Raw genomic sequence first — 23,997 nt, forward strand, 5'->3', positions numbered from 1 at the left:
GCACTCAAGAAGACAGCTATCCCCCCCGGAGTTCCTGCGGTTATTCCCGAACTACTGATGTAAATGCAGAAAGAAAAGCCATGGGAACTCCAACACTCATAATTCCTATAATCCTGTTTGCTACAATGCTGGTGATGACTGATGGAAAAAAGGTAAGATCCTTCTTATTTCTCCTAATTAGCTTTATTGACTGTTTTAAATTAAGCTTTGCATGCACTTATAATCCATCACTGCACTGACTGACCTTTTTTTAATATAAACACATGGGACATTGTCTCTTTTGTGCCTGACTCTGGATTTTAAAATTGTGTTGCTTTCCTTCATGTCACCCTGCATGGACTGGGTTTGTTGTTGAGCTGTACTAACTTATTAATCGACATTGCTCGAGAGAAAACCACATAACAACTCAGTTCTGTATCTACTAAATGTAGTGTTTTTCTTTTCTTCTAAAAAAAAAATAAGTTCAAGAATGACATCAGTAACTTCTTAAATATTAATGCTGTATAGGATTCTCTTTTTCTCTTTTTGGTAACTCTGTGAGCACCTTAATGACTGTTTACTGGAAAAAAGCATCCTGTAACTTTTTTTTAAACATCTCCCAAAGAGATGTGATGCTTTTTTTGCAGCCTGTTTGTTGATGCACTCCATCAGGTAATGTGTACAGCACTCTTCAGTGTGCTATGTTGGCGGGCCTTTTTATAGTAGGTCATGGAAAAGTTTGATGTTGTTTCATGTGCAAAAAAAGCTAAAAATGAATTAAAAGTTTAATGACAAATGTAATAAATTTCCATTAATTAGGTATAACAGTTTTATCATTGTAGCTGTTCTTGCTAAGCTGCTTTTGGCTCAAGGGTGGCCAGATATTTAGACTACAAACAACACTCTGTGCAGATTACTCTTTTTTTATTACTTGTTTCCCCACTTTTTAAAGTCTGTTAGCTTCACTAAACCTTTTCCACTGCTGACAAGCAAATACGTGTTCAGCTTTCTAATTAAAGGCCACCGTGTTCAATAGAGACTCAGGAGGGTATTAACACAGCAGAGTTAGAGATGTTATTAAGGCAAATTGCTTTAAAAGTGCTAATCTTCCACAAATTAGCCCCAAGTACAAGGAATGTCCCTCACTATACTAACAAAAAACAGTATGATTAAAGACTGCCTTGAGGAACTGTAGCCTGCAAAATCCGAATAGTTGGATTCAACAGAAAAGGAATGAGATCTGCTTTCATACCAAAGCTACGGTGAAAAAACTCATAAATCAACTATTTTTGCTTTTTTTAAAAAAAATAATGCAGTATATGCAGCATAATGCAAAATAAAAATACTTTACAGTCAGTAGGACAACTGACTTTGAGGAAGCAGCATTGCATTACAAATATTTGACAATTTGTCAAAAATACAATTGTTTTTATTTTATTTTGCTTTTTTATTTTGTGCATTAGTGATTAAAAAATGTAAACTTTCTTCTAGTGTGTGTGCAACAGAAGATCAAGGTGCCGCTGTGATGGAGTGAAAGGCAGCAGGGTAAGTGTCTAATTCACTGCCTGTGTCAGAGACTCAGTTCATCCTCCTGCAGTTTACAGCTACTTATTTCTTCTTTTCACAAAACCTTTATTCTGTTTGATATTTTAAATTTTCTCAAAGTAACATTTGTACTTCCTGTGACTCTATGGTGTACACTCCACTTATTAAATAATTTTTCAAAGTAACAAATAATTTGATTATGAAACACATTTTAGAAGGAATATATGCAAATAGACAAATTCGTCATACAAATATAAAATTCTCTAGTCATTCATTACTGTAATGTAATGATGAAGTAAATTGTTTTCATTTTTACTGTTATGTAGAACTGTATGGTTTTATCAAGTGTCAAGCATCCACAAATTAATAATAATTATATCTTGAATAAGCAAAAGAAAATGAATGTATGGCTAAATATATCCTTTACAAAGGATATGGACGAATATTTCAGTGTGTTTACACACTAGGTTTGTTCTCTCATTTTAACCACATACAGCTAATAAATGTACCAATGCCAGTTATATTTGGCAATATTTTCATAAGCATTCCACAAAACAGCAGCTACGTATTTACTTATAAAGTGACAATACCAATGAAGCTGCTGTTTGTTTACTGGTTGCTACCTTATGTCCTTTTTTTCTGTGTCCTTTTACTTTTCATTCATGCATTCACACACACAGGGAGACAAAGGATTTCCAGGAAATCCAGGTTCCCCTGGGCTAACAGGACGTCCTGGACCAGATGGTCCCACTGGGCCGATGGGACTAAAGGTAAAACTTAAGCTCTCATTAAGTTTTCTCATATTAACACAGTGTGTAGTGTCATTCTAAATTAGATCTTATATTACTATACTTGATATATAATTCACAAAGTTTCTCATATGCCTACACATTTTTAATTGAACTTGTTAAATGAAAGGAAAAATCAACACGAAATGTTGTAGTATAACCTCGGGTAGGTTCCTCCGGGAAATTCAGTAATTAAATAACTAAGTAACTAAGGACACCATCTGATTTAACAGCCTGAAGAAAGAAGAAATCATTTTCTCTGTAACTTCATCAGTTGCTCACATCGCTTTGAAGGAATTTTGGCCCACTCTTCAACTCACATGTTGCTTTAGCTCACTGAGGTTTGCAGCTATTAGTTCATGCACAGCTCTCTTAAGATCCTGCCACAGCACTACTATACAGGTTGAGTTCTGAGTCCTTGTTGACTGGAGCATCACAACACTGATATGCTGTGTTGTTTCACCAGTCGTGGTTCTGAGCATTATGACCAAACATCTCCACTTCAGTCTCGTCTGTCATTGCTCTAGAAGTCTTGTGGTTTGTTCACATAGAAATTTTCTCTGAGCACTGCGCAGTGGGATTTGGGGGTATATTCAGTTGGAACACTGTGTTAATATGCACTTAAATGCTCCATACCAGCAAACTGCAGAATCTCTGCTTTTTAGAGGTGCTCACAATTGCCGATGATAAGTTAATTTGATTAAGCAGCACTTGTGTACTTACCCTGATAAATACTATGGAGTCAGTAAGGGTGTGCTAGTACTTCATAGTCGAATGAAACTTTTCTCTTTTACATGACTGTATGTGTTACTATACCATGCCTTAGGGATTAATTAAAAGTTTGCCTACTATGACAGGGAAACACTGGGCATGATGGACCAGCAGGACCAAAAGGCGATCCGGTAAAAAAAAGAAAGAAATGTCTGTTTGTCTTTCAGTCAATAACACCTACATGTATGTTAAAAATGAAAGCTATTTTTGCTTCTGTCATTACAGGGACTCGAAGGCAAAGAGGGGTTTGCTGGGAGTCATGGCTTACCAGTGAGTTGTCTTGTTGTGTATACAAGTCTAATATATGAATCACAGACATGTATATTTCTGAAGATCCTCATACATGTCTGTTGTGTTTTATATAGGGTGTCCCAGGCTTACAGGGGCCTTCGGGCCCCCCGGGAGCCCCAGGCTGCAATGGAACAGACGTATGAAAATACTGCATATTAGCTGTGGACCTACAATGCTTTGAACTTTTTTTCAGGGTTAGGGTTGGGGTTTCTAATTTGAAAGAGCATATTATAGGTTAAAGAGATTGTAATTTCACTGCATGTTCTCAACGCATTACTTTCCAGAAGGGGGAAGACGGACCTCCCGGTATACATGGGACCTCCGGTCCTGATGGACTGCCAGTAAGAACAAAACAAAACCTTTTTTTTGGGGGGGTGTTTAGTCTGTTTTGCTACCCTTCTCAGCGACTCTGGTATCATATTTCATTGCATCATCCTTTAAATTACCCAAATTAACAATTGATAAATAAATGTTTGAATATTTGTTTTTACTCCACAGGGTCCACCGGGTCGGCCTGGATCTAAGGTAATGATGAGCCGCTTCATGGCCTTGTGCTAAATTCTTTTTGTACCAGGGAAAGATGTGTCTGCAGAATTGCTCAGCAATGGCTGTCATTCAAGAAGCTTAAGAGCAAGATCCTGCATCATAAAACAAATCATGACGTTGAAGTTGCCCTCTCTGTTGTCTCTAGATCTCTGAACTCATTTCTACCTCAGCTCTTTGGCTCTTGGCGAAGGCGGTCGCACTTTTCTCCTCTCCTCTCTCCCTTATCTTCCCTGCTTAGCCTCTTGTGTCCTTGTCTAGTCTCGTGTATTTTTGTATTACTTTTCCCTGGGACACTCTCTCACAGTCTGTTCTCTAAAACCTAAAAGAGGAATTATGGATTTGATCAACTGGTCCCTGAATGCAACTGACACCCTTTTCTCAACGAGAAGTCTGGGCTCGGGTGAGCCTGAGTGTCCTGGAGGTACTTTCCCTGCCAGATACACGATGGCATAACTAGAGGGTCGTGTGCCTGGCGGGACTGTCGATCGAAGATGCTGAAGATATCTACCTATTCGGAACCATGATAACAGGGTTCTTGCTGATCGGAGCTGGCTTGGCCCTGGCTTATCGAAGATTAAAGAAAGCGGAACACATGAACACTCAGAATAAGACCTCTGAGCACAAATTGGATTACATCTTGGAGAAGCTCACTGCGGTCGTGAGTTCTCAGAATCTGCTCTTTGAGCACAAGAATGACAACATCACGGAGCGTAAGTTTGATAACGTCATGGAGAAGCTCACCGCTCTCCAACGGTAGATTGAGAGACCAGTGTCGGACTGTTAGAACAGCTTTGAAATTCTCATGAGTTGCTTGCACTAAAGTAAAAACCACCATCACTTCATGCAGCTACCACTTCGGCGCCAGCTGTGGTCTCAAGGCTGGAGCTGAACAAAAACACACTGATAACGACTGTGTTTAGACTGTGTCTTCTATGCAAGGCCACCTGGGTTGGCTGGAAGACTGTTCACTTAGCCTGGCAGGGCGAAGGACATTGTCTGAACTCTGGACACACACACACTGATACACACTCATCCCCCCTCCCTTTCCAAACGCCTTCGATGCTTGTCCCCTCCCGGAGAAGATGGCGGTCATCCAGCGCAGACATGCCCCTGTTGCTTGTCTTGTGTTTCTATGGTCATGTGCTTTTTGTGCTGAGGTGTTTTTTTTTTTCTGTTATCAAACTGTTCTCCCATTGGGAGCTCAGTCTGAGTAGAGTTTGGGTTTTTTGTCTCCTCCTCTCACCTCATGTTATGTATTTTCATTGTTTTTTCCTATCAGCCTACCTCTCTGGCATGTCTTCCCAATGTGTTGTTTGTGTAAGTTTGGTCAGAAGGTTCCTTTGTAAGTGCACATGTGCCACTAGTGTGCTGCCTCCTGTAACCTATCATTTCCTTCGGGATTAATAAAGTATTCTGATTCTGATACCTAATCCATCTGTGGCCACTAATTTCCAGATTTCTCTTTGTTTGTTTGTTTTTCTTTTCATCTGTAAAGTTATCCTTACCAATGTAAATATTTCAATTAGAAAGCTAATTGTTTGGGCGAGAACTACTGGGAACTGTTCATGTTTATTTGAATGCACAAGAATGCTAGAAAATGTGTTACTAGTGTTTAAAAGAACTGACCCTCTAAAAGCTTCAGAAAATACAAGCTCTGTGTGTGTATGTGTACACCTATGTGTGTCCCTGTGTTGTGATATTTAACATTTACCAGTCTTCAAATCACATTTCCTTTGATGGTGGCTGAACAAAATTGTGTCAAAAGCATGCATCCATGCCATCAGGGAAAAAAGGGGGATTCTCAAAGCTGTGACACAAATTCTGAGTTTGAGGAATTTCAGAGGAAGCACTGACTTTTAACCAGTTTGAAATATGTGCGGTTATGTCTGGGTTAGGGTACACAACACATTACCAAGGTTGATAAAAACCTTTTAAAAGTGACAGTCAAAGTCTACAGATGCCAGTTACTAACAAGATTTATTAACCGCAACTATAAAGTATTATTACATTTTTGATGCCTCATTTTCATAGGGTGAATCTTGGATACCAGGCAGTTCACAACCAGGGTCCCGTGGACCACCTGGGAGGGATGGACAGCCGGTAACATTTTAGACTGCTCTTTTAATAAATAAATCCTGTCAGTCAGGCACACATATATATTTATTTTTGAACAGTTATGTTTATTTTATATTGAAAGCAAAGTTTCCTTGAATTTCAGGGAGATCCAGGTTTACCTGGATACGAAGGACAACCTGGTGAACCTGGACCAAGGGGATCTGTTGTAAGCAAAGCTTTTTCTGAGATTTTTGTGGATGACATGTTTTTGTGTGATGTTTGATGTTAAGTGTGTAAGTTCTTTATGAACAGGGCTGTCCTGGACGTCGAGGGCCTCCAGGACCAAAGGTAATGCTGTTAAAATTAAATTTGCGTATGTGTGTACAGGTTTGAAAGCTTGTATTGTGATAATGAGTCTGTCAAAAAAGTAAAACCACAGCTGCTGAGGTTCTGTGAGTCGTGAGTTATTCCCACCCTAAAACTATTCATGTGAACTATCTAATAAAAGCAAATATGAATAAAATTTGCTTTTTTATGAAAAAAAAAAAACTTTTATTTTAGGGTCAGGAAGGCATTAGTGGTTCCCCAGGACCTCAAGGACCTAAGGTAGTTTCCTTTTCACTATTATTGTGGCAGCATTGTATCATAATTCATGCCAACAGTTGTGTATATTATGTCTTGTTTTTTTCAGTGAGGGTAATTTTAATTTTTATGTTGCAGGGGAGACAAGGCCCACCAGGTCCACCTGGACCAAAAGCTCGGATCAAGGAGCTTGCCTCAGGGGGTCTCGTGTTAAAGGTACAGGAACAGTTTCATGTAATTCAACAAAATCATCATTGCCTTTCTAGTTTTGGAAAATGACCCAACGATTTCTCACGTCACACTGTTCACTCTTCAGTGACTGGGCTGAATATTTTCCTACTTTTGCAGTGGCTGATTGAACAGTAACCTGCACTAACCTGCTAATTTCAATCGACAGAACAAAAAGACAAAATTTCTTTACCAATGGGAAGAGATGAAAGAAGGCAAAGAAAAAACATTACTTAAAATAATCTTGAAGGGCATATGTTTCCAATGTGCCAATAGTGACACTATGAGAAAAAATCACAGGTGCATTACCAGAACTGTTTGGTAACGGTTTTCAAGGCAACTGGGTAAGTAGTCAAAACATGCTGCCGTGTTTGGGACCAAACTGATGAAATTTCTAATTCCTTTCTAAAATGATTAACTAGCAAACTTAGAAAAAGGATGAGGCAAAATGAAAAACAAATAAAGCATAATAAATACAGATATAATATTTAAAAATACAATTTAAAAATGTAAAAATACAATTCTAAACATTTGGTCCCTGAACTGCTCTTTCCACATCCTGCCACTCTAATACAGAAGTATTGTCATTGAAATTATCAGAACATAACTTCGGTTGTTTTTATTTTTTAATTCTTAATTAGGGGATAAAAGGAGACAAGGGAGATACAGGAGAAAAGGGCTACAAAGGTTCAACGGTAAGTACATAATTAAAATTCAAGACAATTGAATACATTCACTAATTTTAAAATGAGAAAAACTTTCTGATTCTTGTCCTTATTTTAATCTGTTTCCAGGGAGAACCTGGTTATGGACAATATAGTAAAGGCGCAAAAGGAGACAGAGGATTGCCAGGTCCAGAGGTAAGACACAGCATCCCATTACTACTCAGTTTTTCCATTTGACTATGTATACAGAACATATGGCATTTGGTTAATCAATTTATTGTGCCTGGTATTCCACATTTCTCACACATCCCTCTATTTTTTATTCCTTCCCTTTGCACCAAAGGGTTACCAGCACCAGTATGAATAGCACGAGGATGAGCAGCAGAGGGCAGTGATGCAACATCAAACTCAATGTGATTTGCCATTTAAGACGAGAGAAAAGACTGTCATTGGTTATCTACTTTATAGTAATCACTTCATCGAAATTATTTTTGCTAAGACAGCAGCAACCAACAACAAACATAATTATGTTGCATAGTTTTATTATTAGCCCTTTGAAGCTCTCTGTTTAGGCCATCCCAGTTCAGGGACAACAGCAACGTCTCTAAATCAAATTAAAGGATCATTCTACATATTATTAGTGTGACTTCAGACTGAGGGGGGCACAGCATTGCTTAAAAGGGTCCTCAAAAAGCTCCAACCCTGATATGGTCACATTCTCCTTTCATATATATTAGAAGTTACTGCTTCAAAGACCACATATGTGTCTTTGAATAAGAATATTTAATGTGAATTGAATTCCTGTTTGAGATTTTTTTTATTTTTATGTATTTATTTGAAGGACTATTTTACCTATTTTTATTTTAGAATAGAATAGCTCTTTATTGTCATTGTACAATGAAATTATGGGTGCTCCACGGCAACTGTGCAGGGTGAAAAATATATAAATAGTAAAGACATCAGGAATAAATAGCAAACAAAAGACAGTTGAGAGGAATATATACAAAACAAGAGAAAGGCACACATTGGAGGGCAAAGTGCTTGGAAGCAGTGCAAAAGGATTTGGTCTGAGTATAGAGTCCATATGTGAGTGGCCTGAGTGATGGGGGTTACTCAGGCCATGACTCAGATTGGTGAGGTGGGTAGGAAGGGATGGGGTGTGGGGGGATAGTGTTTGTTAACAGTCTGAAATCCCTACAGAAAGGATCTGTGAGTGAGTCTGGAGGTGTGGGACCTGATTAACCTGAGGCGCCAACCACAGGTCAGCAGGTCAAACAAGTTGTGGGTGGGGTGCAAGGGGTCGCCTGTAATGGCTGAGGTTTTTCTGAGACACAAGGATCTGGCAATGGCCTCCAGAGGTGGCAGAGGGCAACCAACGATTTTTTGAGGAACATGAAGATTTACATGAAGATCACAAACATTTGGCATTTTACAGTCTAAAAACTGTATTTTTGAGACCTAAGTAAAAAAGTACTGAGAAAATAAATGAAAAAGTGTACTTCATCCTGAAAAACTCAAGCTTATATGAATCTTCATGCTTATCCTTAATTGTCCTTACAGGGAAAGCCGGGCAAGGATGGTGATCCTGGACCACGTGGATTTCTGGTACTGTTCTGCTATGCTTAAAAACAAAAACCTATACATATATATATATATATATATATATATATATATATATATATCTATATATCTATATATATATCTATATATATATAGATATAGATATGTATATGTGGCTGTTGAATACAACATATATCTGTTTAGGGAAGGCCTGGCCCCAGAGGGGATCCAGGATATCCAGGAGTGCCAGGAGTGCCGGTCAGTTATCCTTTCTTCTTACTAATTATTCAGATTCTTTAAATTCTTTAAAATTTGCATTCATACATTAAAGTATTAAATCAAATCAGTAAAGGTGGTGTAGTACCAAAGCAAAATCTCTTGAAGGGCTAATAATGTTTTGCATGACACTTTGTTTGCATCCTCTATATAGGGTGAAAAGGGAAATAGGGGTCCGCCTGGCCCAAGTGGAGATGTGAGTTTATGACAGTTTTCTGCTTTACAATCCTTATATGGTGGGAAAAATGCTACATTAGTCTTTGTTATGGGTACAGAATGAATTTCTGTGGATTTTATTTGAATCCATCACTTCCTGTTGTTCTAAAATGTCCAATGCAATTTTGTTTACAGACTGAGCCAATCAAAGGATACATGGGAGATCCTGGTCCTCAGGGCCCCCCTGGACTTCCTGGGCCTCGGGGTGCATAATACTCTATAATATACAAACTAATGAAGAAGATATACAACAGAATAGCAAATCCTAAAGTCAAAGCCTGCACCAGTCATGAGCCGATGAAAACAAACCCTGCTTTATTGTAGCCGACTTACCCATACAGTAATAACACATGTGACTATTCTTTTCTCAGGTATTGTGGGCTTTCCTGGACCACAAGGACCTCCAGGTGTGAAGAAAGAATTTGAAAGAGAATAACATCCTTTGTACCTTTATCCACATGTTAAGCTTATTTTGTAAAGTTTGCTCATGACCTCTCACTTTACCCTGCACAGGATTAGGTTTTGATGTGCCTGGCCTACGTGGTCCCAAGGGCTTTCCAGGCCTAAAAGGTGATTCTGGGGAGCCTGGGGCTGATTATATCAGACCTCCGGGTCCAGATGGAGAGCCTGGTGACCAAGGACCTCCTGGAGATCAGGGCCCACCTGGAATCCCTGAAGACAGAAGTATGCAAAAATGTTCTCCCCCAAATCCTCCAAATACTATAACTTCAAATGCTAACAATAAACCTACTGCAAGATGTCATGTCACAATAGGTTGGGGGTGAGTGGATGAAGACAGGACAAAGATATGCTGTGGAAGAGACAAAACAACAATGAATTAAATGCTCAATCTCTATCATGCTTAACAAAACAAATAAATAAACAAATAACCTTGAAAGTTTAGCTTTTTATTTATAGAATTGTAGCATGTACGTTGTGGACCAGTGATAGTCATTGAACAGAGTGGATATGGATTTTTAAACTCTTAGATATAGGCTAAATGACTATAGTGAAGGATATTAATGACATACTACTGCAATAATTATACAGATATTTAGAGGAAATTTTTTGAAAGTGTAATTAGGAAACTAAGTTTGTTGTCGTTTGTAGCTAACAGAGTTACCAAGGGTCTGCCAGGAATTAAAGGACCCATGGGATACGATGGGGTGTTTGGAATGAAAGGTTGGATTGTTTTTAAAGCCTTCTTTTTTTTTTTTTTTTTTAAACCATTGTAGTTAGTATTTATTATTTATTTCAAACTTGTTATGACTGACTTTTACTAGCAGACTACTGTATTGTGTGCAGTTGTCATCAAGGCCTTTGAATCTCATATATAAAAAAATATTGTGCAATAATTGAGATTTTAAAAAAATGTTTGTTTCTTTGTACAGGACAAAAGGGGGATCCCTGTTATGAGTGTACTGGATCAGGATTTCCAGGACCACCAGGGCCCCGGGGTGAAACTGGCCCTCCTGGTAACAAGCACTGCATAACTGATGCATTTTATTCTATCTGATTTGCGCATTCAAATACACTTTTGCTGGTAGTGATGGAAAGCAAATAAGATTTAAAACTAGAATGTGCACTATTTCTGCCGCTCAGGCTTCAATCAGCCTCAAGGTGATAAAGGTGATCCCGGTTTCCCAGGACCTAAAGGCTTACCAGGAAGACCTGTAAGAAAACATGTCTTGAAATTTTTGCTTTGTTGTTGTTTTGTTTTTCTTTACCTATGTAAACACTTAATATTAATTTTTTTCCAAAGGGTCCAATTGGTGAAGCAGGTTTTCCAGGTCGAAAAGGAGAGAAGGGAGAGTCATATTCCTTTGGTGCTCCTGGGCCAAAGGGAGAAAAAGGGGACCAGGGACAGCTTGGGAGGCCTGGGGATCCGGGTTTACCTGGGCGTCCAGGATCGACAGGTCGCAAAGGCAATCCAGGACCTCCAGGGGATCCAGTGAGAAATTGTTGACAAATCTGAGTTTTACATGACATTTTTTTGCCTGGTGCAATTCCACATTTCAGGTGTCACATTTGATGCTTCAGAGGTTTTAACATGTACAGGAGCAAAACAAAAAATTTTTTTAGTCATAGCTAGAACAAGTATTCTGCCCACTCTCTAGTATCTCTTCTCTGGTGAAACGGGAGACCGTGGAGTCCAAGGCCCACCAGGCCCTTTAGGCAGACCAGGACCAGACGGCTACTCTGGGCCAGTGGGTTATGGACCTGCTGGGCCTCCAGGAATGAAAGGAGATAATGGGGTACCTGGCTTTCCAGGGCTGCCAGGAATTCCAGGTTATATAATATACTGATTAATTTAAAATTTAATAAAAACTTAAATATAGTAAAATACTAACATACATTCTCTCCTTTATTGCAGGAGAAAAGGGGGAACCTGGAGTCATATACAGTAAAGGACTTCCTGGCCCACCTGGATTGACAGGTTGGCCAGGTTCACCTGGAAGCCCAGGTAAGTACTGCATGTGGATATGTTGTATGGATGCATAACTCAATAGGTGGATGAATAATTGGATGGATGGAAAACAATGGCTAAATTATAATAGCAGAAGAGAAACATATTTTATATCACCAAAACAAATGTCAGGTCATCCAGGGGCTCCAGGTCTTCTAGGACTACCAGGTATACCAGGCCAGAAAGGAGAACGTGGCCCGTTGTCATTTCCTGGAATGCCAGGGAAACAAGGACAGAAAGGTAGGTTCTGTGAATTTGTGCAAACACATAAAATATTTCCTAGATATGAGAATACTTTGACTGTCTTAAAAGGAAATGAAGACTACTCACATAGATGATTTATGTGTTTACTGATAAATATGTATTTTTCAGGTGACAAGGGCCAACCAGGTGTCCCAGGCCCTCCAGGTAGAGGTTCCCCAGGTCAACCAGGCCAAGAAGGCCCTCCTGGTCCTCCGGGACCAAAGGTTAGAAACAAAGTTGATACAACAGACATCTTTATATAGCAAACACTCTATTGCACTATTGCACTTTACTGGTCTTTACAGGAAGGCATAAAAGCAAAAAAATAAATAAATTAATTAAAAAAAATTACTTTTTACATTATTGTCTAGGTATTTGATTTTAAAAACTGGCCCCTCAAATGATTGCTTCCTTCATGTTACGTAAGTTGTTTGTGAAGGGAGATCAGGGAATGAATGAAAAAATGAGAAAAATGACAAAGAGTTGAATAATTTGAGACAATTTTTTCCTGCCTTCTTGGTAAGAAACTACTGAAATTATTGTGCTACTTTCTATATATGGTAAATATCAGCATTTTTTTTCATAATCAAAGACTTCATAATCAAACATTACCAAACATTATACTTTGCAATATAATGCCATTCTGGAAGCAGATTAAGTAGTGAATGCAAACATATAAATGATGTCCTCTATTTTTCTAATAACAGGGTGATAGCAACCTTGGACACCCTGGGCCTCCAGGCTTTCCAGGGCTTCCAGGTGAAGATGGAGATCCAGGGCCTCCAGGTGATCCTGGGAATCCTGGCTTACCTGGATATCCAGGGCTAACTGGCAGTCCTGGTTTTCCAGGAGAAAAGGGTACTGATGACTAAACTGACTATTGACTAAAATCAAAACTGTACTCTTCATAAGCACATAATAAGGCACAAACTTGCAACGATATTGATCTGTTTGCTACATTGATTGTGTTATTGATTTGTGCAGGAGTAAAGGGTTCTGAAGGGCTTCCAGGGCTACCTGGTAGCAAAGAATCATGTAAAGGCTTGCCTGGGCCAAGTGGACAACCAGGACCAAGTGGTTATGAAGGACCTCAAGGTTAGTCTATGCTAGACTCGTGTGGTGTATTTGGTGTTAGCCCTGATAGGACAGTACAGACAGATAAAAACAGGTAAAAGCTTAGTAATACCAATCTGGATATAAATTTATATATTTTTTAGTGCTGTCAGCGTTAATCTCGTTAAAATGACATTAACGCCATAACCGGATTAACTCGCCAAATCTCCGTTAGCGAGTTAACGCGGATCCCCCCTTGCGTGGGGCTGCACGGCATCAACGCATTAGCTTGTTTAGCACGTTAGCGCCATGTAGCCCCACGCAAGGCGGGATCTGCATTAACTCGCTAACGGAGATTTGCCGCATTAGTGCAGTTATGGCGTTAAAGTCATTTTAACGAGATTAACGCTGACAGCACTAATATTTTTATATATTATATTTCCTTTGCTCCTCACCTTTATTTATTTATTTATTTATATATATTTTTGGGGGGGTTGTATATTTTAGGACCTAATGGCTTTCCTGGTGAGAAGGGAAATCAAGGTTTGCCTGGGTTTAGTATTCCTGGCCCTGCTGGTGAACCTGGGTTCCCTGGGCCATCAAGAACGGGTTCACAAGGACATCATGGACAAAAAGGAATCAAAGGACAAAATGGCCTACCTGGTCAACCAGGTACATTATTCCTTATCTGATAGACCATTCATATTTAAATTCATCAATATGGAATAGTTAAAAAGTCAGGGTTTTTGAGTACTTAATGTGATGTTGAAAATACCAAAATTACTTTATGAGTTTTTACAATGCATCGATTTTTATCAAAATATTCAACTTCACTTCTGTTAGGACCCAGAGGAGACCCTGGACCAGATGGATTGCCATCAGGATATGGACCAGATGGGTTGCCTGGAATTGCAGGTCCACCGGGTCAAAGAGGTAAACACAAATGCAACACAAACACACGTGCGCACACACACACACAATGCATATAATATACACAAACAATAAATATAAAAAACAAAGTTAAGTCATGTCAGATCTGAAACAATATGATAGTTTTTGCCTCTGTGACAGTGATTTATGAAAAACTGATTTATATAAAACTGATGAAGTTAGAGCTACCATGGCTATTTGCAGGTGACCCTGGCCCAGATGCGCCTAGAGGTCCTCCAGGCCCCCCAGGTATGAATGGAGACCAAGGTCCCAAAGGTGCCCCAGGAGCTCCATCACCACAAAATTGTCCTGTGAACTCAGGGGACCCTGGTCCACCAGGTACACTTTCCAGTAAAGTCTTGTTCAAAAAATATTCTTTTACAGTTTTTTTTTTTACAAAGGATCCACATTATATTAGGACAGGGCACTGAGTAGGATATGGTAATAATATTTTAACACTAACTGTATTGCACAAGGTAACCCTGGTCTGGCTGGTCCAAGTGGAGATCCTGGCAGAAATGGATCAAAAGGGTGGAGAGGAAAAGTGGGAGCACCGGGGGATCCTGGACCAAGAGGTCTGAAATAAGCTAAACATTCACAGTGACTAGTTATTATTTCCCTTTGTAAATCTGCCAAACTGTATTTATGCTGTGTGCCTGTATGTCCCCAGGCTCACCAGGTGATCCAGGGTTGGATGGATTATTAACATCACCGGGGTTTAAAGGACATCCCGGAGCTCCAGGAGATGCAGGGCTGAGGGGGCCTCCAGGTAAGTACTGCATTTTACTTCAAGCTGAAGTTAAATAAGAAAAAATGTTAAAAAAAATATATATTGTTAAAAAAATAATTGAAAAACAAAATGTCCTGGTAATTTTCTACCAGGGGCTCCAAACTATTTTCTACAAACAAGACACCTGATAAACAAAAAATGTAACCGCATTTAAATTTAACAATATTTGCACATTTAACATTATCCAGAGATCAGATTAAGCTAGAATCAATGCCTTGTGGCTGTTGTGTCTCAGCCAAACCGTTCAGTTGCAATTTACATCCATGACTGTCCACTCATGATACAATATACATATGTAGTCAGTTTTGGCCAAAATCTCACCCTTCGTTACCAAATTGCATTCACTTCATCAATGAATCCAAGTGAACTTTTGTTCTAGATTAACACTACAGGGTCTTTACCTTACCATACAAGGTAAAGATTGATTGACTATTAAGTGGTGCTATATGAATAAAACTGACCAGATTTAAAGAAGGTATGCCACATACACCTGCTCAGCATTACATAAATCACAATTTCAGCAACTGTTAGAGTTTAGACAGTTACAGGGAAAATGTGTCTGTCTGCAAATATTAACTAAACATTTCTATGTGCTACAACATGGACATAATAATAAATGTGCTGAGGTGAAACTAAACTTTCAATAATCTTGCCACTGTAGTCTGTTAACCAGCAAATTAGTCTAGCCAGCTGGTCAGCTAGCTAAAAGTCTTTAATCGGAAGCCCTTTCTCAATTCTCAAGTACACGAGTCCGTACCAGATTCTCACTAAGTCCGGACTTTGTAAGTTCGCACAGGAATCCGGATTTAACAAGAACGTGAGTACGGACTTGCGCTTTGTACAATTGGAACACCAACGTACTTGATGATGTCACCGGTCCGGAGTTTTTACTGCCATCCGCACTTAATTTAACTGTGATTAACTTGTTATGAAGCTTAACTTTAATCTCAGCCAAACCGATTTACTCATGAACAAATAAAACACTGAAATAAAGCAAACATTAAGATTTAGAAGTGATCTAAGTGACTTATATATCATGTTTAACCTGAGTAGCGAAATCTCTCTATTAATAAAAATAGTATACAAAACAGGTGAGATGTTAGAACGCTTTTAGTTTTATTTTAGTAGACACTTAAAAATTACAGCAGACAGCTGCTGGGGTTTGGAAGAGAACTGAATAAATATTTAAAATATAATCTGATCATTTTTGGAGCAGCCTTCAGCATCTCCACGTTGTTTCTGTTCCTGGTGAAAATGTTTCTTCTTGAAATAAAATATTTTTAATGTTAGGTTTAATTCAGAGTCAGCTAATTCAGAGTCAGCCAAAGGGATTTAATCAGGAACAAATAAAACTAAAATATAAACCAAAGATTAACATTAGAAGTTATCTAAGAGACTTATAGATCATGTTTAACCTGAGTAGCGAAAGACCGCGGGTGGTTTGAAAACGATGTGCCAGGAGTCCGCTGTTTTCGTCGGCACTAGTGAGCCTTGAGCTCCCAGTCTGCTATCGAGCTGGTGGGTAACAGACGTCTCTGAAAATGTCGGAGCACTTTTGTGAATATGTGATGTCATTGCTGCGTTTGAGTTTTGGACGAAATGCATTCTGGGATATTTAGCTGTACCAAGTCCACACAAGTCACCACGGATGCATGCTTGATAAAACGGGCGCAGCGAGAACACATCCGGGAACTTTTCGCGCTCTCGGCTTGATGCGTACTTTAGTTGTGTCCTAAAACCTAGGCCGCAACCTTCACAGGCCACATTTGTAGACCGATTGCGTCACAGCTATGCGACAAAGGCTGTCCCAATTTGAAGGCTGCTCCAAATGGAGCTGACAAATGTGTCTTTCATTTCCCCGAATTTGAAGGAGGGGTCGGGTGTATCCTTCATGGCCCAACCTATCCCAGAATTCATAGCACGGCCCAGTCAATTCCCACAATAGCGGCAGCTATTAGTTTTAATATTACCCTTATTACTCTTTCTAGGTCACAAAATAAACTTTTATTTTCAGGCGAGAATGTAGCTGTGTAAACTTCAAATATCTGCTCGATTTATCAAGACATCACATATTTGCAAAAGTGCTCCGATGTTTTTGGAGACATCTGTTACCCACCAGATCGATAGCTAGCCGGGGGTTCAAGGGTCACTAGAGCCGGCGAGAACAGCGGACTCCCAACACATTGTTTTTTAAACCCCCCGCTACTCAGGTTAAACATGATATATAAGTCACTTAGGTAACTTAAAAATGTTATTGTTTGGCTATTTTCAGTGTTTTATTTGTTCCTGAGTAAATCGGTTTGGCTGAGATTAAAGTTATTAGATTAGATTAGATTAGATTAGATTAGATTAAATAAAACGTGGGTAGGTTCCTCCAGGGTTTTCACCCAGCTGAATAAACGTCAAACAGAAAACTGATTAAACAGAAGTGTGAGATGGTCGAGAATTTACTCCAGTGTCCTGTTATATTTTAGATAGCAAGGAGCAGACGGCTGAGTTTATTAAACTCCACCAAGACAGCGGTGACGCAGATCTGAAGGCTAGACGTCCCATTTCACAGCCGCTCACTTCCAGCCTTCTCGGTCTTCGAAGGACCCGGCCCACGTAGATCGCGAAGGCCGGGTCCTCCGAAAGATGCGGCCTAAGTTTTGGGACACAGCTTTTGAATTGGTACTTGTTCTCTGACTGATGACTTATCACGAGTCCACAAGAACCCAGGTACGCACAAGTACTCATATTGAGAAAGGCCCAGAGGCAACTGTTAGCATCTGGTCACAGCAGACATCAGTTAACAAATAAATTAACAATTATTTCTCAATAAAAACATGTAAGCTTTTAAAAAAACATTTTTAATATTTTAACATATTAAAAATCTTTTAACATATTTTAATAAAAAAACAAAACAAAAAAATGTATAAGCTTTAATATGTACCACAGAAATATGAAAGCAGTTTCTCTAGCTCCAGAGTCCAACATCCAAATGAAGCCTGTCAGTGTACTGGCTGCCCTCCCTCTTACTTTTCCCAAGTTTTGGGTTTCTTGCTCCTACAATACATTGTAGCAATTAAGAAGTACGGAAACACATCTGCAGATAATGAATATGGAAAATCCATTCACATCTATACAGAACAATGCATTGTATTTTTACTGAATTTCTTTTTACAGTGTAGGGCCCTCTTCAGATTGTGAATCGAATGTTGAAAAACTACTGTGAATTAGAACCTTGAGCTCTAAGACATCTCAATAATAGTATAACATTTGAATTATTTGTTAATGTCATTATTATAAATATGATGGTAGTATAGTTATTAGAAAGTGTTACTAGCAATTTAATCCTGCCAGGGCCAAAGGGAATAAAAGGAGATCGAGGAATACCGGGAAAACCAGGGCGAGATGGTGACCAGGGTAAAACTGGTTGCAAAGGAGCTACTGGGGAACCAAAGTACAATGGAGTTGGACCACCTGGACCAGCAGGCCAAAAGGTAGAATTTAAATGTCACTGATGCAGTAGAGCAGACTCCAGTAAATAGATACAAATGTTTATATTATTTGAAACAAATGTGTTCATCAATAGGTTCTTTATCCCTCTTTCATTATTTCCTTCGTGTCCTCAGGGTGAACCAGGATTGACTAATACTAATTTGATGAAGGGTCAGAAAGGACAACCTGGAATTGCAGGAACAGAGGGTTTACCAGGAATTTTTGGACTCAAGGGAGACCCAGGACCTACTGGACTAAATGGTGTGTACAACTGATAAAATATTGGACAGCTTTAACGCTCTACCTCTCTACCCAACTCTCTCTCTTCACTCTTTCTACCTCAGGTCCCTCAGGGTCTCAAGGGCCAGAAGGGTCAGATGGCCCTCCAGGTTGCAAAGGGCAACGCGGACCTAATGGACCACAAGGCAAAGTCCTTTTAATTGCAACTATATGAAGAAACTTTTTTCACCACATATTTTTGAAGTGCAACCCATTGTCTCATTCCAGGATTAATTCGAAATGATCAAATAGTACTTTCACTTTTTTTTATATACTTTAAGTTTAATCAAGTGTACTTTTTAAAATGTGTTTGCCTCAGGTAATGTGGGTCCAACAGGAAATAGAGGATTTCCAGGTCTGAAAGGCAGCCAGGGCCTGGATGGGATTCCTGGCCCAGCCGGGCAGAAAGGGGAGACTAGTAAGCCAAATACTGCATAAAAAATGTTTGTATGGTTCTTTGAGGTCATGTATAATCCTGTGTAATTATGTATTTATGTATGCTTTTTTCTTTTGTCTAAAATTAAAAAGGCCTGTAGAATAGCTATCTCTTTCATAGCTAATGGTAAATTCATCTGTCCTTATATCGCTCTTCTGCAGTCTTGATAGAAGGGAGTCCTGGGAAGCGTGGTGACCCTGGTCAGCCAGGTGAGTCACATACCAGTCACATTACCCTCTAAAGGAGCTGGGGAGTGGGGGTTATGCAGGAGGGTGAGGGTCCAGGGTTTCGTTTTGGGATTTGGTTGTTATTTTTTTTCTTGTTTTTTTTTTTATTTTAGATAATCTTGGAAAAACATTGAATACATTCAACCACACCCAGAGACCCGATGTACTTACAGTATAATCCGCATGCTAAAGTTAAATAATGAGAGATACATATAGCAACCGACAAAGCACTCATCAGTTGAAGTATTTATATGTAATATCAAACAATAAAATATACTAAAGGCCTGTTCCATTACATTAAATTATGCATCACTACTAAAATAATTCCTTACTGATTCAGACTAATTGTTCTTTCCATTCTGTAGGTCCTCCTGGAAATCCTGGCCTCCCTGGGTTGTCTGTTACAGGGATTCCTGGACTAACAGGAGACAAAGGAATTCCAGGTCCACATGGCATCCCTGGCCCAAGAGGGTCACCTGGAAGAGAAGAGGCATGTCTTCCTGGCGACCCTGGCGAACCTGGATATCCTGGGAGGAAAGGTTAGAATCTACTCGATAAGTTGTAGGTCCAGATGATGATTTCAGTTTATGTAATTTGGTCACTGTATGGAAGTTCTTGCATGCCTATTTCACTAGGCCACTCATCCTCAATTACTTTTATCTCCATAATCAGTGCCTTTCTAATCTCAATGTAGGCTGCTTTGGCCCACCTGGTCCTCCAGGTACAGCAGGGCCTGGGTTAAAAGGAGACAGAGGGGACCCAGGTCTTCCAGGAAGCCAGGGTAATCCAGGGGAACCAGGAGATCCAGGCCCACAAGGACCACCTGTACGTTTTTACAGTAATTTACCTCTGACAAATGCCTAGAGAAAGTAGACATGAGTTTTTGATTAAAATGGAGAGTTCATAGCAAAAGATGTGTTTTACAGTTGAGGTAATCTTTCATCAAGTCTTCCTGTAGCATTCTTCACACCGTACTAAAACTAATATTTTGTATAGAATGGCAAGTCTTCAAACTCTAACTGCAATAATTAGAGTCTGATCTTTCTATTTCCATTTGCCCCCCCAGGGTGCAATAGGCAGACCTGGAGGCCCAGGGCTAAGAGGTGACCCAGGTCTTCCAGGATTCCCAGGACCTGCTGGTAATCTATGTTGAAGAGTAACAAAGTCTGCAGCAAGTTTCTCACAATACATTTGAAACACACATCATGCAGAGAAAAATAAGACTTATCAGGGTACATTTTATGTTTTGTGATATATGCTGGAATTCATGCAGCAATACAAAGAGATAATCCAATTAATTGTTTTTCTTAAGGTAAAATTGGAGAGCCTGGGTACATCCCTGGCCCTCCTGGTCAGCCAGGGGACCCAGGTATTCCTGGACCACCAGGTGAGTCAATGCTTGATAAGCTAAGCATTACATATATCTGGGGAAATAGCTTTCTAATTGCTCCTGCTGTGTACTTAAAGGGCGTAAAGGTGAGGAAACATTTAGAAAAGTGATACTTGAACCAGGAGCTCAAGGCCCTCCTGGTGCCCCTGGCACAAGGGGACCTCCAGGAAGAACTGGTCCACCAGGACCACCAGGCCCACCAGGTTAATACTTTTAGAGTTAATCCTTGTTGCGTGTATTACCTTTCCCTGTGTAATATGTGATTTAAGAATTATAAATTTTGCTATTGAACATTTATTTTCCAGGCCAGCGTGGTATCAAAGGAATGCAGGGTTTCAGCCCACCTGGTCTGCCTGGATTTACAGGCCACAAAGGAGATAAAGGAAGAGCAGGGCTGCCAGGTGTGTTTAAGGCTACGTCCACACGTACATGGGTATTTTTGAAAACACAGCTTTTTCTATGCGTTTGGACATTTCGTCCACACGTAAACAGCGTTTTGGATCACTAGGGTAGAGATTTTTGAAAACTCCAGTTTTTGCGTATACGTGTGGACAAGGAAAATTGAGATTTAGTCACGCTGTGCACTATGTTATTGTTTACATGAGATGAATTTCTACAATGGCAGATATACACAAAATACGCTTGCTGTTAATCTTACTATCTGCAGTTACTGTCCTACCATTTAGAAAGACTGCTTTTATGCACCATCCATCTTTATTTACTCTTTCCCTCCCAGGCTTCTAGACTTCTGATTGGCCAAGATTTCTACGCGGTTAGGATTATATTGCCACCTGTTGTTTTGGCATGTGCTTGACAGCATTTGACTTTGTTTTTTGCGTTTACATATGGATGGGATTTTTTTTTTTTTTAAACGAAAATGGAAAATCTCCATTTACAAAAATACGTATGTACGTGTGGCTAAATGTTTGGGTTAAAGTATGTGTTTGTGTATATTCCAATAACACATTAGAAATTAAAAAACACTTGAAAACATGTAATTTTCCAAGTATTTCAGTAGAATGTGAAGTGTTAAATGTGTGCAAATGATTGGAATTGCCTTTCAAATAGCTGGACACATCACAACCCGAAAAACAATAAAGGTTCTGGTATTGGTAGCGCTCCTGCTTCTCAGTTGTGCATTACATCGTGTGAATAAGAAAACATAAGGAAAAAATAATAATGCCCTCTCAGTGACTTTATCTGCCAGTGCACATTAAAACAGATCCTCAGTGCATCAGTGGCAGGTAGTAGTGACTGTAGAACATCCCCCAACAGATTCCAAAAATATCCTTGAACAAAACTGCCCACATGATATCGTTTCATTGCATATTATGTTCTTCACTCTGCAGGTCCCGATGGCAGACCTGGAACTCCAGGTCATAAGGGTCCTGCAGGTTTGCCTGGCAGAACCGGTCCGACTTATGCCGACAGTTTCCTGATAGTCAGGCACAGTCAGAGCATCCACCCCCCCAAATGTCCTCACGGCACTTGCTTCATCTACAGTGGTTACTCTTTCCTCTTCATCAATGGATATAAAAGAGCTCATGGGCAGGACCTTGGTAAGAGCATGGCAAACACCGCACCCAGAAGTTGTATGTGCATATATAAGATGCATCTTTGCATCATTAAAAAATAAATAAAATCTGCATATTTACCAGTGTTTTAAACTGTCTCTCAGGCACCACGGGGAGCTGTCTGCCTAGTTTCTCTACAATGCCTTTTCTGTTCTGTGACACTGAAAATACCTGCCGCTATGCTTCTCGTAATGACTATTCATACTGGTTGTCCACTGACACTCCCATGCCTATGAACATGGTTTCCATATCAGGAGAAATGCTGAAATCCTACATTAGCAGGTGGGTTAAGATTGTGTATTTAGTGTGATTACCATTAACTGAAATTGCCACCTGCATCTACCCTCTAACCTTATGTGGAATAAAATAATATGGATACCTGTTTAGGTGCTCAGTGTGCGAAACCACCTCCAATGTCATAGCCATCCACAGTCAGAGGACTCGCATACCAGAATGTCCTAGAGGTTGGGAATCACTGTGGACTGGGTACTCTTTCATCATGGTAAAGAAATCAGTGTTTTGTTCATTTTTACTATTTTTAAAATTTGAATTCAGAGATCTTGTTTCTCTAAGTGATTCTGTTCTTACTGTCTGTTACAGCAAACAGGTGCTGGAGCAGAGGGATCCACGCAGCCCCTGATTTCTCCTGGCTCATGTCTGGAAAATTTCCGCCAAGTGCCCTTTATAGAGTGTCACGGCAGGGGGACGTGTAACTACTATCCTGATTCCTATAGCTACTGGCTGGCCTCCCTCGACCCCAACAACATGTTCGGGTGAACTGTTCACTTCTCTGTTTAAGGAGACATAGTTCTGTAGTTTTCAATTAAATATTCAAGGAATCGTTCATCTTTCATTACTCTTTTGTCTAATGCTGTTTAGAGGTTTCCCAACTCAGAACAGTGCTGTTTTGTGATTTGGCAACTTGTATCAAATTTAAAAAATTAACATTACCTAAGCCAGTATACAGCTGTACACAAAACTCTACTTTTAATTTGTTAATTTATCTGTAATTATTTTTTCTCTGTATGTTGTTCTCCTACAGTAAACCCATACCTCAGACAGTGAAGGGACCTTTCCTAGAAAGCATCATCAGCCGCTGCCGAGTCTGCAGAAAACCCAGGGCATCAAGGTGAAGGGTCAAGGTGAAGAGATAAACAGTCTGTTTCTCACTTCTTATGTTCATATTGGGCTTATAAGCAGAGGCTAAACTAAGATTTGTCTGGTGGAGGGCCCTATGATTTGTCAAAGAATTACTTTGCAGTAAGTTGTATAATCATTTGTATTTTTAGTGCTCATAGTCTGTTATCAGCCAAGCCTGAAATCTGAGGTTTACTGAGCTGTCATTGTTGTTTCCCAACCTGTAGATAATATAAATCTGGTATAATAGGTGAAGCATCCTCAGCTTCAATTAAATATACACTTGATATAACTTAGAAGTGACCCTGGACACCACAGCCTGCTGGGCACCAGCCTAATATAGTCCTTTAATGTCAACCGTACCACAGTTCTGCAGATTAACCAGTTTAATCTGCACTACACTACAATAAAACTGCCTAGGACTGTCATACAGCACACAAATGTAAAAGAGTACATAACATGTTTAAATTAAATTAATTAAAGTTCTTA

General features: G+C 39.6%; 1 protein-coding gene across 2 annotated transcripts; it reads left to right on the forward strand.

Annotated features, from left to right (window-relative positions):
• Nucleotides 1-19: 19 nt before the first annotated feature.
• Nucleotides 20-23,997, forward strand: LOC116332859 (collagen alpha-5(IV) chain-like). Of its 2 annotated transcripts, XM_039602864.1 has the most exons (52): nucleotides 20-152; nucleotides 1,471-1,524; nucleotides 2,205-2,294; nucleotides 3,170-3,214; nucleotides 3,309-3,353; nucleotides 3,449-3,511; nucleotides 3,659-3,715; nucleotides 3,873-3,899; nucleotides 5,952-6,020; nucleotides 6,139-6,201; nucleotides 6,288-6,323; nucleotides 6,537-6,581; nucleotides 6,696-6,773; nucleotides 7,427-7,480; nucleotides 7,580-7,645; nucleotides 9,011-9,055; nucleotides 9,215-9,268; nucleotides 9,441-9,482; nucleotides 9,638-9,707; nucleotides 9,874-9,909; nucleotides 10,016-10,186; nucleotides 10,613-10,684; nucleotides 10,894-10,977; nucleotides 11,105-11,175; nucleotides 11,265-11,453; nucleotides 11,620-11,791; nucleotides 11,877-11,966; nucleotides 12,102-12,209; nucleotides 12,342-12,436; nucleotides 12,920-13,070; nucleotides 13,197-13,307; nucleotides 13,773-13,937; nucleotides 14,109-14,198; nucleotides 14,400-14,534; nucleotides 14,672-14,770; nucleotides 14,866-14,964; nucleotides 18,328-18,467; nucleotides 18,600-18,726; nucleotides 18,810-18,890; nucleotides 19,064-19,162; nucleotides 19,342-19,389; nucleotides 19,773-19,946; nucleotides 20,102-20,232; nucleotides 20,474-20,546; nucleotides 20,720-20,794; nucleotides 20,875-21,000; nucleotides 21,103-21,198; nucleotides 22,147-22,356; nucleotides 22,476-22,653; nucleotides 22,759-22,873; nucleotides 22,972-23,144; nucleotides 23,414-23,997. In XM_039602864.1, the coding sequence occupies exons 1-52, from the start codon at nucleotides 81-83 to the stop codon at nucleotides 23,502-23,504; spliced, it is 4,950 nt and encodes a 1,649-aa protein (XP_039458798.1). In that variant the 5' UTR covers nucleotides 20-80; the 3' UTR covers nucleotides 23,505-23,997. The 2 variants fall into 2 exon arrangements, with proteins under 2 accessions (XP_039458798.1, XP_039458799.1); XM_039602865.1 differs by lacking the exon at nucleotides 10,613-10,684.

This window comes from Oreochromis aureus, linkage group 18 (assembly GCF_013358895.1).
Source record: "Oreochromis aureus strain Israel breed Guangdong linkage group 18, ZZ_aureus, whole genome shotgun sequence".
NCBI classification, from domain to species: domain Eukaryota; kingdom Metazoa; phylum Chordata; class Actinopteri; order Cichliformes; family Cichlidae; genus Oreochromis; species Oreochromis aureus.

What these genes read in the sequence shown, in the direction of transcription:
- LOC116332859 (XM_039602864.1), top strand. Translation starts at nt 81, where the DNA reads ATGGGAACTCCAACACTCATAATTCCTATAATCCTGTTTGCTACAATG. An exon ending in CAGGACCAAAAGGCGATCCG is followed by an intron (nt 3,215 to 3,308) that starts GTAAAAAAAAGA and finishes CTGTCATTACAG; the next exon opens with GGACTCGAAGGCAAAGAGGG. An exon ending in CAGGCCCACAAGGACCACCT is followed by an intron (nt 20,233 to 20,473) that starts GTACGTTTTTAC and finishes TTGCCCCCCCAG; the next exon opens with GGTGCAATAGGCAGACCTGG.